Here is a 16,365-nt window from a genome sequence, read left to right on the forward strand (position 1 = left end):
TTGAAGGATGGCCAGACACGCAGAGCAAAAATAGAGTGGGTCCGACCTCTCCATGGGGGCCCCCAAGTTTGGAAAAAGGGGGGGGCCTCCATGGGGAGAGCGGGACACACTCTACAGAAATCCAAAAAGTTCAAAATTCGAGTTCAGGCCATTCGGCTCTAGAGAATCTTGGTTCTATCCAAAAAACATGATGGGTCCAGATATTGTGACTTTCAAAAATCTAGTAGAAAAAGATATTAGGCAACTAAAATATAGCCACAAACAAAAATTTAATATCAATTCTGCAGAAAAGAAAGCAATTCAAGAACTACAGGCCAATAACGAAATCACAATACGTCCCGCCGACAAGGGGGGAGGTATTGTGATTTTAAATACAAAAGATTATATAAACGAATGTCAAAGACAGTTGAATGATGATATGACATATAAAAAATTAACAAAGGATCCCACTGCAGAATACAGTGCCCAATTATTAAATATCTGTAAAAAAGCTTTAGAGGAAGATATCCTCAATGACAACGAATATAAATTCATCTTGAGCACCCATGAGAGACTTCCTGTTTTCTACTGTCTACCCAAGACACATAAGAGCTTAATTAGCCCTCCGGGTAGACCTATCATATCTGGGATCGGGTCTATGACTTCAAACCTGTCCCAATATGTAGACAAATTTTTACAAGATATGGTACAAAGTACCAAATCTTATATTAAAGACACCACCCAAATTGTCAAAATTATTGAATCATTCAACTGGTCAGACAATCATATTTTGGCCACTCTGGATGTATCATCCCTCTACACAAATATACGTCACAATTTAGGTCTGGCAGCAACTCAGAAATTTTTACTTAAACACAATCACAAACCTTCACAGATTGAATTTATTCTCACAGCTATTAATTTTATTCTTACTCACAATTATTTTTATTTTAATGGTGATTATTTTTTACAGTTAATCGGTACCGCGATGGGCACCAGATTTGCGCCAAGTTATGCTAATTTGTTTATGGCATCTTGGGAAGAGGACACCATCACCCCCCACCTTGGCGCAAATCTGGTGCTCTGGAGACGTTACATTGATGATATTATTTTAATTTGGGATGGGTCCATCACAGATTTAGATTTATTTATTAACAATTTAAACACTAATAGTCACTTTCTTAACTTTACTTCACACATTAGTACACAATCCATCACCTTCCTTGATTTAGAGATCAAAGTGAGTCCGGATAAAACCAGATTAAATTGCAATACTTATAAGAAACCTACTACGAAAAATAGTTATATCGACTATACAAGCTGCCATCTGTCTAGTTGGCTTACAAATATCCCTAAAGGACAGTTTCGCCGTTTAAAACGTAACTGTACATCGAACAATACTTTTTTGGAAGAAGCAGAAGATATGACTTCTCTTTTCAAGGATAAAAATTATCCGGACACACTTTTAACCCAGTCCCTTAATCATGTTAAACTTCTAGATAGAACCACATTTTTTATACCAAAAGATAAAGACACTACATCCACTGAACATTCAATTAAATTAATTTTACCTTATAATTATGAATATAAAAAAATTGAACAAATTATCAATAAGCACTGGCATATGGTTAAACAAGATAAAGATATAGGAGGATTGCTGCCAGACCGAGCCCCCATTGTATATAAAAAGGCCCCCAATTTGGGGATAACGATTGCACCAAGTGTAAAACCACCCATAAAAATTCATAATATGTCTGAGACGTGGCTAAACACAAAAGGCTTTTTTAGATGTGGAATATGCCCCAACTGTATGAAAGTGAAGGGCCCTAAAAAAACTACAGAAATTTCATCATGTACTACTGACTTTAAATGGATCATTAAAGAACACATTTCGTGCCACACAAGTGGAGTACTATATTTGATACAGTGTGGATGTATGAAACAATACATTGGGAGAACTAAAAGACCATTAAAAACTAGAATTGCTGAACATCTAACAAATATAAAAAATGGAAACCTAAAACACCCTTTATCAGCCCACTTTGCAAAATTTCATAATAAAGAAATTACCACTTTTTTCTATACAGGCTTACAAACTATTAAGAAAGATTGGAGAGGAGGCAGCTTTATCGTTAAAATGTCTAAGGCTGAAAGTCAGAAGATTTATGAATTTAATTCTCTAGAGCCGAATGGCCTGAACTCGAATTTTGAACTTTTTGGATTTCTGTAGAGTGTGTCCCGCTCTCCCCATGGAGGCCCCCCCCTTTTTCCAAACTTGGGGGCCCCCATGGAGAGGTCGGACCCACTCTATTTTTGCTCTGCGTGTCTGGCCATCCTTCAACCTTTTTGTACACTAATTATTTCCATGTAAATCTATAGCATTTTATTTTATTTATACACCTATTTTATATTTATTTTATCTTTTTATTTTTATTTTATTTTATTTTTATTTTTAGTTTTTTATCCTTCTTTATTTATTTAATTATTATTATTTTTTATTTTTTATCTTTATATTTATTTTTATTTTTATTCTAGTTTTATTTTTATTTTTATTTTTCGTTTTTATTTATTTTTATTTTTATTTTATTATCTTTTTGTCTTCTATCTCAGTACTATACACTTTATCTCAGTACTATACACTTTATCTGTACACTTTATTGCATGTTATATGTATCATTCCAATGTTTATAATATATATGACACTATATTTAAATAAGAACGCATATATACTGATTCTAAATGTGAACACTGCTTTATTAAGATGAAACAACTCCATGTTTCCCATTCCATTCCGCTATTTGCGGAAGATTTAAACAGAAACACACCTGTAACAATTAGACAGGTAACATGTATAAAAGGACTTTGAGCTTCACTGTTAAAGATATCTCTACTGAGGAAAGGGTCATATATAAAGTACCCTGAAACGCGTCTAGAGAAAGAAATACTTATTGCATGACTACCGCAATCTACAAACCGCCATCATCTATCTCCGATACAACTCCATCACCTGCTGATTGTACACCTGGCTGTAATTCATCCGCCATTCCACCAGACGCCGAGAGATCTTCCACGAGGCTTTCCTTTCCCTGTTTCCGGAGCAAGATCCATATATCTCCGAGTTCATCTACATCTCCGGAGCTACTCCGTGATCGGTGACTTCTCTTTGGCCTGCGGCAACCGGGCCCGTCACCGCAAGCGCATGCCAGCGCTGGATAAAGCCTCCATTGCATCTGCCATCGAGCCTGCCATCATTCTGTGACCGGTGACCTTTTTGGCCTGTGGCATCCGGGCCCGTCACCGTAAGCGCACGCTAGCGCTGAATACAGTCCTCATTTATTTATCTCTCGGACGTCCAGCCAAAACCACCCTGAGGAGTTGGTAACTATATCATTTTGTGAACTGTTCTAAATCACATGGGAACGGAGTATACCGCACAAAAGTATACTATGTCGGTTTACAATATATTGAGATAGCGGTAGAGCGTTATTCACATGCTATAATTTTTACAAAAATATTTTAATATATGCTTTGTATTTAATTATCTCACCTCCCCACAAGGGCCCTGTGGTAGGAGGCATTTTTGTATTAGATTTGTATTATTTATTTTATGTCCTATTTGTATTTTTTATATTAAATTTGTACATCATTTAAAGTGAAGCACAGTCCGATTTATCATTATTTTTTCTGTAATTTCATCATCATGTACCATTTTATGGTATTAGTCTAGAGGCATTTGGTACCCCCCCTTTTTCTCCTTAATTTACAAATCTGTTTAACTTTCTGGCACATGTTGAAAAGTTTTTCACCAGAGTACCCCTTTAAGCTTCATTGAGAAGACCACCCAATTTGCACTAAAATGTGGTCTTCTCAAAGAAAATCTGCCCAATGACAAGAGGTTGTCTTTTGGACAGACGACCTCTTCACTTCTAGGAACCTCTGTGCGTGCGGCAGTTGACGTCACCGACCTGTCACATTAATGGAACTGCAATCTATAACTATAACTTTAGCTGAAATGCAGAAGAAGTAGTAAAAAAATATCTTTAGTTCTGCTGCATACAGTGTTTCCCAACCAGGGTGCCCCCAGCTGTTGCAAACCTGCAACTCCCTGCATACCCGGACAGCCAAAGGGTTATCTTTAGTTCTACTGCTATAAAACTTCTAAAACAGTTTTTTCCAACCAGGTTGCCTTCCGGCTGTTGCAAAACTACAACTCCCAGCAGCCTTTGGCTGTCCAGGCATTCTAGGAGTTGTAGTTTTGCAACATTCTGTTTAGAATGCAGGGTGCGGCACGGGTGCTGCATGGAGATCGTGGGGGGTCCCAGCAAAGGACAGGGGATAAGATGTCTCTTGGCAGAGTACCCCCTTAAGTCATGTGGATTTGGCTGCGGATTTGTGGGGATTTGGGATCACACTCAGACCGCTGAGTTTCCAGCTTTAGGCTTCATTTACTTGGTGGAATTTCTGAGCAGAATCCGGCAGAAAAATTCTGCGCTGAAATTCCGTTGCAGCAAAGCCCCATTGTTTTCAATAGAATCCCGCCGAACTGTGCACACAGCAGAACATTTGCTGTGGAAATTCAGATTCCAGTCTAAGCAGAAAGAAGTGACACGTCAATTTTTTCTGCAGAATCGACTCAGAAATGCAGTGCAGTCTATGGATACGGTGCATTTCCGAGGGGTCCTAGCACCGGCCTGTTCTGCCTGAAGCCTGCAGCCCGGGGAATATCCTCCCGGTAGTTTTCCAGGCAGAAATTCCGCTGTGTGAACATACCCTAAAAATTCAGTTAGGAAATCCTCTATGCAACAGAAGCCGCCGATATCAGTCGCCACTAGGACCGCTTTGACACTGACCGTCTAGGCATTTCTCACATCTTCATTCTTTTTTTGTGGAATACAGATAGCAGAATTTCCTCCATCTGCAATGGGAAAGCAGGAATCCCACTGACCACAATGGCAACTTCATGTAGCAGAATTACCTAGCTGAATGTCCTCACGGCTTAATTTCTGTGCCGAATTCCGACAAAATTGCTGGAGATTCCGACAAAATTTACTGCCCGTTTTCTTTCATAGGATTCTGCTGTCCCATTCACACAGCAGAATTACTGCAGCAGAAATTCCGTAATATGTAAAGACCTGGGTTTAATTGGGCTTAGAATTTTAGCAGAATTCTGTGTTTTTTGAGAACACAGAAATTCCACCTCAATTTCGCAGTTCCATTCAGCAAGCTTTGCTGAATGGAATTTGTGCGAAATTTGTAGAAATTCCGCCATGTAAACATAGCCTTAGGCTGGATTCCACAAGGAAATACCACGTGTGAAATGGCCCTATTTCCCCACAGAATTTCCTCTACTTCTCCATGCAAAATCTACGGCACAAAAGTATTTTGAAGCAGACTATGTCAATTCTTGAAGCAGAATATAATCCTCGTGACCTCATCATGACCGTCCTCTAAAATCAATGGGGCTTTGATTCCACGAGGATTCCAGGCAGAATTTCCACATGGAAATTCTGCTTGAATCTGCTTCAAATTCCTTATGTGCCATGGTTTTTGGATAGAGAAGTAAAGGAAATTCAGTGAGGAAATTCTGCAGTGTGAATGAGCACTAAAGGTGTATTACTATTTTGCTAAAACATGGCTTTCCAGACCCCTTCAGCCGATTTGTAGCTAGCAGAGGTGGCCTGAAAGCCAAAACAGCGAGCCAGCTGTCTTAAGCGATTTGCGTAACATCCTTCAACTTTAAAGGGGTACTCCTGTGGAAAACATTTTTTTTGTAAATCAACTGGTGCCAGAAAGTCAAACAGATTTGTAAATTACGTCCATTAAAAAAATCTTAATCCTTCCAGTACTTTTTAAGAGCTATATACTACAGAGAAAATGCTTTACTTTTTAGATTTCTCTGATGTCATGACCACAGTGCTCTCTGCTGACCTCTGCTGTCCATTTTAGAAACTGTCCAGAGCAGGAGAAAATCCCCATAGTAAACATATGCTGCTCTGGACAGTTCCTAAAATGGACAGCAGAGGTCAGCAGAGAGCACTGTGGTCATGACATCAGAGAAATCTAAAAAGTAAAGCATTTCCTCTGTAGTATACAGCCCCTAAAATGTACTGGAAGGATTAAGATTTTTTAACGGACGTAATTTACAAATCTGTTTAACTTTCTGGCACCAGTTGATTTAAAAAAAAAAAGTTTTACACTGGAGTACCCCTTTAATGGGAGTTGCATAAATGGTGTAGAACGAAGAGCTACGCTGTTTATGTAATTCTGAGAAAATGAGTTTAAGCGAGGCAGTCACAACCCTACAATGTTATACCCAGCGAGTTGGTGGCAGGTTTTCCCCAGCAATTGTGTTTTTTATTGCGGAATGGGATTTTCCATGGAAGTCTATGGGAAAATTCTCCAATGAATCCACAGCAGATCTGCAATGTACATCAACATGCTGCGGATTTAAAATCTGCTCCTAAGTTCAATTGAAGCATGGATTTTCTCTACATTTTTGTTATTGTATCCCGTGGATACAAATTCCTTCTATTTTACCGCTACTGCAGATTTATCACATGTGAATTTTTTCAGCAAAATTTGTAAAATATCCGTCCTATAAGAACATACAACAAATAGATTGAACAGTCATAAATGGCTATGGCCCCCTGCACACTCCATATGGCACAAATACAAAATGTAATTAGCACAGATGGGTCCATTCGCCAATATTCTATAGAAGAAGACACATGTTGTATTATGGTGCCCTATGTCTTCTGTTTTCATCGTAAATATGTTTATTCAGATTACCGTATATACTCGAGTATAAGCCGAGTTTTTCAGCACGATTTTTTGTGCTGAAAACGCCCCCCTCGGCTTATACTCGAGGGAACTCTCCGCCTGTCAATCCCTTCTCAGTGGTCTTCAACCTGCGGAACTCCAGATGTTGCAAAACTACAACTCCCAGCATGCCCGGACAGCCATCGGCTGTCCGGGCATGCTGGGAGTTGTAGTTTTGAAACATATGGAGGTCCGCAGGTTGGAGACCACTGCGGCCTTCGTCATCACCCAGACCCCCAGGGATGTCCGTGCGCAGCAGACGTACCTGCGCATGAACGTCCCTGTGCGTCGTCGTCAAAGCAACGTCACTAGTTCGGGAATGGCCCGGAGCGGAGAAGAGGGCCTCCCGGTGAAGATGGACAGCCCGGAACAACTAACCCTTCACACCGGACGGTCCCTGCAGCATAGATGGCCCAGACCAGCTCACCCTTCCTTCCCACCGAGGGGAGGTGAGTAGAAAACTAAAGGGGATCTGGATGATGACGAAGGACGCAGTGATCTTCAACATGCGGACCTCCAGATGTTTCAAAACTACAACTCCCAGCATGCCCGGACAGCCGATGGCTGTCCAGGCATGCTGGGAGTTGTAGTTTTGCAACATCTGGAGGTCTGCAGGTTGAAGACCACTGATGAAGGGATTGACAGGCGGTGATGATGAAGGGGAGGTAATGATGACGGGGGGTGATGATGACGGGCGGGGTGATGATGACGGGGGGGGGAATGATGACGGGCGGGATGATGACAGGGTGATGATGACGGGGGTGTTAATGACAGGGGTCTGGATGATGACGGGGGGGATGATGACATGGGGGGATGATTTATTTCCCACCCTAGGCTTATAGTAGAGTCAATAACTTTTCCTGGGTTTTTGGGGTGAAATTAGGGGCCTAGGCTTATATTCAGGTCGGCTTATACTCGAGAATATACGTTAGCCAAACAATCATGTCTCGTCTCTGATAAGCAACCGCCAGACACTTCTATAACCTCTCTAGAAACAAGTGTCTGTGACATTGGAATCCAGTCTGCCTCATCTCTGCATTCCCCGTCAGAGGACGGTCTGACGGACGCCATGGACATGAGACTGTCAGCGGATCCAGCTACAATCGGAGAGAGGGGAGAACAGCCTGGTATTAAAATGAGCTAAACAGGTGGGATACAGAAAGTTACGGCATAGATATGGGACCGTACCCAAGCTGCAAAGCTGCCAGCTTTTAACTCACAGAGTGGCATGCCAACTGTCTGTGAGCAACAGACAGATTTATGCGCTCTATAAACATCTACATAAGCCCGGGCACCAAGCGGAGCAGCTCCCCTGGTATGTAAAACAAGATACAGACATGTGCGCTCGGATCTAATAGACTCCCCCCATGAAATATCCAGTCATATATGTGATGTTCCATACAGTTAAAGTAATTTAAAGTTCTTGTATTTTGGAACACATCTTACAACGAACATTGGGATTAGAGTAAAAAGACATTGGCAGATATTCCAGATTACTGGACATTTGTGAAAAATAGCCAAAAAATAAAATAAATAGTCTTCTTGGTTGTGTAATAAATTCAGACATGGCAGGCAGCAGGCTGAGATCAGAGATTGCCCATTATAGTATGTGCTACCTACCTGAACAGTCAAATCAGTGTCCCCTATGTATTTCCCCATCTGGAGCCAGGTATATAGTAGGGGCTTTAGCACCATAGACACTTATTCACACCCTTTTGGAGCAGTGATTGAGTTGGCAAATTACCGCTCCATTCACACCGCTCCCAATTGGTAGGCCCTATTCCAAGATCATGGTGGGGGTGGGTTCCCAGCAGTCGGAATCCCAGCAATCTTATCCACTTATCCCAACTTATTTAATAACCATATTAAACTGTTTCTTATAGAATGTTTGAGTTTCTAAAACTACATCATACATAGAAAAACAAAAAGGTACGAGGCCGGAAGAAGCGCGATCTGCGCGAAACTTTGCCGGCAGTCGCTTCCACTCTGAGCGCCCTGCTGTCAGCCTGAAGTCGGATCTGTCCAAGATGCCATAGAAGTCGGTCTGCTGTTTCCTTGCGGTGAGTGCGGGTACCTTTTTGTCTTTCTATGAATGCTATTGAGTGACTTTGGGTTTCTTGGTTCCCAGCACCTTCGGACCAACAGGCATCAGGACTCCGCGTTGCGATAGTGACAGAACGCTAGCCTCCACAGTACATGCTGACATAATTGGTCTTTCTCCACAGTAGTGCCTTCTAGCTTGTGTTAATATATATACATATATATATATATATATATATAAATGGATGCACCGTACAGGGCCTGAGGTAGAGAAGACTGACTTTGGCATTCTTTTAACCCCTTAGCTGTCACCACCCCTACATTAGCCAGTCAGTTTTAACTGAAATGTCCCTCTAAAATGCTTAAAACAGCAACACAGCAAACTTTTTTTTTTTAAATCAACTGGTGCCAGAAAGTTAAACAGATTTGTAAATCACTTCTATAAAAAAAATCTTAATCCTTCCAATACTTTTTAGGGGCTGTATGCTAAAGAGAAATCCAAAAAGGAATGCATTTCCTGTGATGTCCTGACCACAGTGCTCTCTGCTGACCTCTGCTGTCCATTTTAGGAACTTTCCAGAGAAGCATATGTTTGCTATGGGGATTTTCTACAGTTCCTAAAATGGACAGCAGAGAGCACTGTGGTCAGGACATCACAGGAAATGCATTTCTTTTTTGGATTTCTCTTTAGTATACAGCCCCTAAAAAGTACTGGAAGGATTAAGATTTTTTAATAGAAGTGATTTACAAATCTGTTTAACTTTCTGGCACCAGTTGATTTAAAAAAAAGTTTTCCACGGTAGTACCTCTTTAAGCTTCAAATTCAAGTAATACCTTTGTACTTTGATCTAGTGGCTTCATTCCAATAAAACCAATAAAAAAAAAACATTCCCAAGTGTCAGCGAGGCGTAGCACGGGGTCCGCTATGCCCCACGGGCACTTGGCTTGCTGATTGACATAGAGGACTCACCTGCAGCAGCAGCCCTGTGTATATAGCCCGCACATGCACCATCAATGGGTATTGTGGACACACGTGGGTCTCCATCTCTCAGGCTCACTGTATGTGCGCTCCAATCGCTAGAGGCAGAAAGCTGTCTCCAGTGATTGGTTTTCTCTGCGCATGCGTGCGCACTCTACACAGGACCACCGCTGGCAGAGGAGTCACAGCCTTGGGGCATTGTGGTCGTCATGCCATGCCTCTCTGACACTAGGAGGCACAGTGCAAAACATTTATTGGAATGAAGCCACTTAATCCTAGTACAAAGATATGACTTGCATGTGGTGGTTAACCCCTACTGCATTGTGTTGTCAAGTTGACCACTGTAGATCAAGTGGCAAATGCAATTTAAGGATAAAGCACAAAAATCTACTCACATCATTTTTATTAAAATACTTGAGCGCTCCTTCCCTTTCTGAAAGTACAAACTTCCTGCTGAGAAACTGCCCGTTGTCTCGTCCCCTCTTCCATAGTAATCCTTCTCGGTAACCTGCAAGAAAAAGAGAAAAGATCAGCTTTTCTGTCTTGAGATCAATCATTCCTGAAGTGCAATGCGGTGCTCAACTCCTAAGAGTCTTGGCAACAGGACAACGTCAGTGCATGATTTATGTATAGTACTTATTACTGTGCGCCACACTTTTTAGCATTAAGCAAAAGAAAACCAGATCAATCGCGTTGTTTAAAGTGGGAGTCCACAACTCCCTGTATTCCCTGACAGTCACAAACTATAAACTCAGAAACCAATTTTTATATTGGTGGAAATGTCTCTTTAACAAGCTTCACAGAATATTTACATTTTCAATAGTTGGCCTAGAAACAGCTTTGCACCAGTTTTGATGATTCTCCGCCAGCAGGGTTACTATGAGGAGTTTATAAAGCAAAGATGTTTTATCGTGGCACACGTTATCCCATTGTACAGATCCACAGGAACTATATGTGCTGCCATACCATACTCCATTGGTAGCCATATGTACAGAGCTATGCTGCCATAGAAGTGATAAGTCTGGGTCATACATAGGTAAAGTCCCCAGGCACACCTTACTATGGCTCTAGTAATATGTCTGTCAGCAGGAAGTTATTGGCTAAATACAGGCCATGTAAATGGCGCCCATTCAGGAACTGTGATCTATACACCAACTAATGCACACCGAGAAACAGCCTCGTGTATGCCTTCGACATATGTTCGCATACATGTCAACTCTTTCTTTTTGGCAGGACAATGGCAGAAACCTGATTGCGAAAAGGGAATGGGATTATGCAAACGCCACCCAAATGTGTGTGTTTTATGGTTGTTCCTGGGTGCTTTGCGGTAAATCCAGAAACGGTATAAAAAAAGACCCAATATGACCAATATTAACATTAGGCTACAGTATATTTAGCTAATGCACAGTGAAATGTTGCAGTCTTACCTGTATCCAAAAGTGCAGTACACTAAACCTAAATCCAAATGGCACACACCATTACAGGGAATTTGTGGTTTTCCTGTCTGACTGTTCTATTAACAAAATCTTTATGCGTAAATGACCAAATATTCTTTATAATGATTTATTGGGACGTATATGTAAACTCACTGCAATAGTCATATATTATCTTCATTATATATATTTTTTTTTGGAGGGGGCTGGGGGGGGTGCAAAAGTAATTAAATAAATGCTGATTTATTTACTTGTTAATGGACCAACTTAGCGGGCAGCTCTGGCACTTTGTGGACTATTTTACTATAAATTGCTGTTTTATGTATGGTGTAATGTGTGTGTATAGTGATACAGACTTGCCCATTAGAGCTGGCAATGAACACAACAGCAGCAGAGAATCTGCAGGAGCCTGGCAGCTTCTCTCAGGCAGATTTATAGCTGCAGGTTGATGACAGAGCCGGGGCGCATGGTGCCCATCTCTCTCTATCTGTCTGGAATACAGAGTGACTTGTTCACCTGACTGCCTGTAAGTCAATATCACAGCCAATGAAAGATGCCAGGAGACAAGATTGTATCTCGCTGCTTTAATGTTAATTAATTGTATTTCCACTCATATATATGTGTGTGTCCGTGTATTATCAGTAATAGTCTCTAACACATTCCCTCCTCCCTAGAGGTAGCAGAACTTTAGACAAAAAAAATAACATAGCAGCCATTGGGTCTAAACCTCAAAAATGTAACAATCAAATTAAGGTTTTAGTTATCAAATTGAAACACATATAAATAATATTGTAGTATATATAAAGTACAGACCAAAAGTTTGTAAACACCTTCTCATTCAGAGTTTTCTTTATTTTCATGACTATGAAAATTCTAGATTCACACTGAAGACATCAAAAAAATGAATTAACACATGTGGAATTATATACATAACAAAAAAGTGTGAAAAACGGAAAATATGTCATATTCTAGGTTCTTCAAAGTAGACACCTTTTGCTTTGATTACTGCTTTGCACACTCTTGGCATTCTCTTGTTGAGCTTCAAGAGGTAGTCACCTGAAATGGTTTACACTTCACAGGTGTGCTGGTGTGGAGGAGGCGTTTAGTTGGACCATCATTTATTTTTCAACAGGACAATGACCCCAAACACCTCCAGGCTGTGTAAGGGCTATTTGACCAAGAAGGAGAGTGATGGGGTGCTGCACCAGATGACCTGGCCTCCACAGTCACCGGACCTGAACCCAATCGAGATGGTTTGGGGTGAGCTGGACCGCAGAGTGAAGCGGGACTCACAGTTTTTTTCTATATGGGAGGGGAGAAGCAGGACTCACAGGCTCTCTCTATATGGGAGGGGAGAAGCAGGACTCACAGGCTCTCTCTATATGGGAGGGGAGAAGCAGGACTCACAGGCTTTCTCTATATGGGAGGGGGAGAAGCAGGACTCACAAGCTTTCTCTATATGGGAGGGGAGAAGTAGGACTCACAAGCTTTCTCTATATGGGAGGGTAGAAGTAGGACTCACAAGCTTTCTCTATATGGGAGGGGAGAAGTAGGACTCACAAGCTTTCTCTATATGGGAGGGGAGAAGTAGGACTCACAAGCTTTCTCTATATGGGAGGGGAGAAGTAGGACTCACAAGCTTTCTCTATATGGGAGGGGAGAAGCAGGACTCACAAGCTTTCTCTATATGGGAGGGGAGAAGCAGGACTCAGTTTTTCTATATGGGAGGGGAGAAGCAGGACTCACAAGCTTTCTCTATATGGGAGGGGAGAAGTAGGACTCACAAGCTTTCTCTATATGGGAGGGTAGAAGTAGGACTCACAAGCTTTCTCTATATGGGAGGGGAGAAGCAGAAGTCCTGTCTAAAGTTCAAATGTTTTTTACATTTAAATAATGTAAAATCAAATCAAGGAAAAGATATTAATCACATAGGTGAGGTATATACCCTTTATCCTATCTTTTTCCTTACAGGGAATTATGGGGATAACCAATTCTAAATAAAGTCTATCCTGAGTCAAACTGCACGTTTAGCACTTTATTTTGGCCTGTTTTCCTGGATACTCTCCAACTTTAAAACATAAATTTATGTTCGAGATATTCTTCTTCCTTTCCATGAACACTTGGAATCCCACAATCAGGAATCCCACAAGAATGACGTATAAAAGAGTGGACCACGAAAGAAAAATAGCCATCACAACTACCTAATAAATGGGTGCACGCTGCTGTGGCAAATACTGAGTACTCCAGCAACCTTTCTTTCTTTTTCGTATACTCATTAAATACATTATATGCCCCTGTTATTTTAATTGGTCCGGACTACATAAGACTTTGAATTGGTCGCTCCTGGCATACGGCACACTGGCGTTCTTATCACTGTCTTATTATATAAGCTCTTCTGAAAAGTAGAAATAGAAAAGCAGTTCGCTCCTAGTGAAATACTGTGATATGCTGGGGTATAGTGTGCCGAATATTGTACCTTACCATGTGAGCACAACACCATGATGAGCATGTAAACTCCATAGGAGTTGTATTTCCAAAGGGGTGGCTGCCTCAGCGTCCTTGACCGTGACCTCCAGGTCCGGTGTAATCCAGATAAAAGTAAAAAAAGAGTAAAAATTGGGACGTTCTGGACGTCGCCTTCCCTGATAATAAACTTGCAAAGATGTATGAAAAAAATGGCAATTTATTGGTAAAGCATCTTTACCAATAAATTGCCATTTTTTTCATCCATCTTGGCAAGTTTATTATCAGGGAAGGCGCCGTCCAGAACGTCCAATTTTTACCCTTTTTTACTTTTATTATATAAGCTTGTCTGTTTTCTTCCGATTGACAACTACTTTGCTACCTGCTGAAAATTCAATCATTTCAATAAGAGGACGCAGACTAAACAGTGGAAATCCTGACATTAAAACCGCTCACCATGACACGGAGGGTGAAGGGAGCTCTATTAATATTAATTAATGTTAATTAAAGCATGAAGTACATGATTTATACAGCAATGCAAATTGCATGAGGAACTTCTAACATTCAAGGGCTTCAAAAAATCTCGGAGGGGTCGGTCGAACAACAGGAGTATATATATATGTGTGCAGTGGACCGGTGTAATGAGAACCGAGAGAGCAGACAGCAACTGCAATGAGATCGTAAAGTTTAGGTGAATGGAGAAATAAGCAGAAGTTAGAATGTAAGTATTAGAATCAATTGCAAATCTGCTCCAAAATTGGTAGATACCTCTACTAAGCAAATACATTAAAGAGGTTTTCTCATCATTACAATCAGACCATATGGTATCATAAAGGGGGATATCCTGCTCCGTCACTACATACATATTGCATTACTTGTTGCCCATCTCACTGCAAGGGAAAAGGGTGGCTGGCTACACGTTTCCACACTTAGAGTTTTAAGGGTTAGACCCATCAGATGATCATTGGGGTAGCTTTCTTTATACAGTGACCCCCCCCCCCCCGACCTACGATGGCCCCGACATACGATCATTTCAACATACGATGGCCTCTCAGAGGCCATCGCATGTTTAAGGCAGCATCAACCTACGATGCTTTTGTATGTCGGGGCCATCGCATAAAAGGCTATCCGGCAGCGCAGACTGCCTCAGCTGCCACCGGATAGCCATTTACGGTGCCCCGTGTGGTCCGCTGACGATCACTTACCTGTCCTCGGGGCTCCGGCGCGTCCTCTTCGGGATCCCCTGCATCGTCGGCGCTATTCATCGTTGTCATCACGTCGCTACGCACGCCGTCCCGTCATCCTATAGGAGCGGCGTGCGTAGCGACGTAATGGCGGCGACGGAGAGCGAGGATGCCGGGGAAGCAGAGGCCTTGCTGGAGCGTTGGGGACACTCCGGGGACGCGGCAACAGCGATGGAGGGTGACATCCAGGGCAGCGGTGACGAGCGGTGACGGTCCGGAGAGGCGGGGACACGTGAGTACAACCTCTAATACCAGTGGTCTTCAACCTGCGGACCTCCAGATGTTGCAAAACTACAACTCCCAGCATGCCCGGACAGCCGTTGGCTGTCCGGGCATGCTGGGTGTTGTAGTTTTGCAACATCTGGAGGTCCGCAGGTTGTAGACCACTGTCCAATACTTTACATTGCACGGATCCCTCAACATACGATGGTTTCAACAAACGATGGTCCATTTGGAACGGATTACCATCGTATGTTGAGGGACTACTGTATTCAGGCTCTTTTTGTTGATGAAACCCTTTTAAAACTGGATATACCCATAGGATAGCTGTCAGCCGAATAGCTATCTCTTTTATCCCCCCCCCCCCCATAGATATGCACAAGCCAAGTGTGCATGTTTTTTAATGGAGGGGGGAGGGGGGTAAGCTGGTACAAGACAGCTCTGGTGGTGGTTTATCTTCCCAAAATCCAAAATGTCTGACCCTTATCTCCCCAACATCTTCTGCCAGGAGGCCCCCATACACATTATATGGTCAAATGGTCCCACCAAAATGTAATGCACATACCAAGCAGTAAATGCAGCTCTGGGCTCTAACACAGGTTTAAATAAAGATAGGATAAAGATAAATAATACTTTGCAAAGTAATATAGTCTTACATAGATGAATTCTTTATGTCTCCTTTACATGTTTTATCAGAAATGAACACACCCTTTAAAGGGGTATTCCAGGCAAAAACTTTTTTTTATATATATCAACTGGCTCCGGAAAGTTAAAAAGATTTGTACATTACTTCTATTAAAAAATCTTAATCCTTCCAATAGTTATTAGCTTCTGAAGTTGAGTTGCTGTTTTCTGTCTAACTGCTTTCTGATGACTCACATCCCGGGAGCTGTCCAGCTCCTATGGGGATATTTTCCCATCATGCAAGGGATATTCTCCCATCATGCACAGCTCCCGGGACGTGACATCATCATTGAGCAGTTAGACAGAAAATTTCAGAAGCTAATAACTGTTGGAAGGATTAAGATTTTTTAATAGAAGTAATTTACAAATCTGTTCAACTTTCCGGAGCCAGTTGATATATAAAAAAAAGTTTTTGCCTGGAATACCCCTTTAAGGCTATGGGTAATGCCAGGATCGAGTGTATCTTATGCGCTTCAGGCTGTAATTCCACAAGTAGGCTTTTTTT

General features: G+C 41.7%; 1 protein-coding gene across 1 annotated transcript in view; it reads right to left on the reverse strand.

Moving 5' to 3' along the window:
* The window catches only part of ADAP1 (ArfGAP with dual PH domains 1), a 196,060-nt gene that overhangs the window by 25,172 nt on the left and 154,523 nt on the right, over positions 1-16,365 (reverse strand). Inside the window, exon 5 of the mRNA XM_056537023.1 lies at positions 10,213-10,325. Coding sequence (XP_056392998.1) covers positions 10,213-10,325 — 113 coding nt within the window. The remainder of the gene's footprint in view (positions 1-10,212; positions 10,326-16,365) is intronic.

This window comes from Hyla sarda, chromosome 8 (genome assembly GCF_029499605.1).
Source record: "Hyla sarda isolate aHylSar1 chromosome 8, aHylSar1.hap1, whole genome shotgun sequence".
NCBI lineage: Eukaryota > Metazoa > Chordata > Amphibia > Anura > Hylidae > Hyla > Hyla sarda.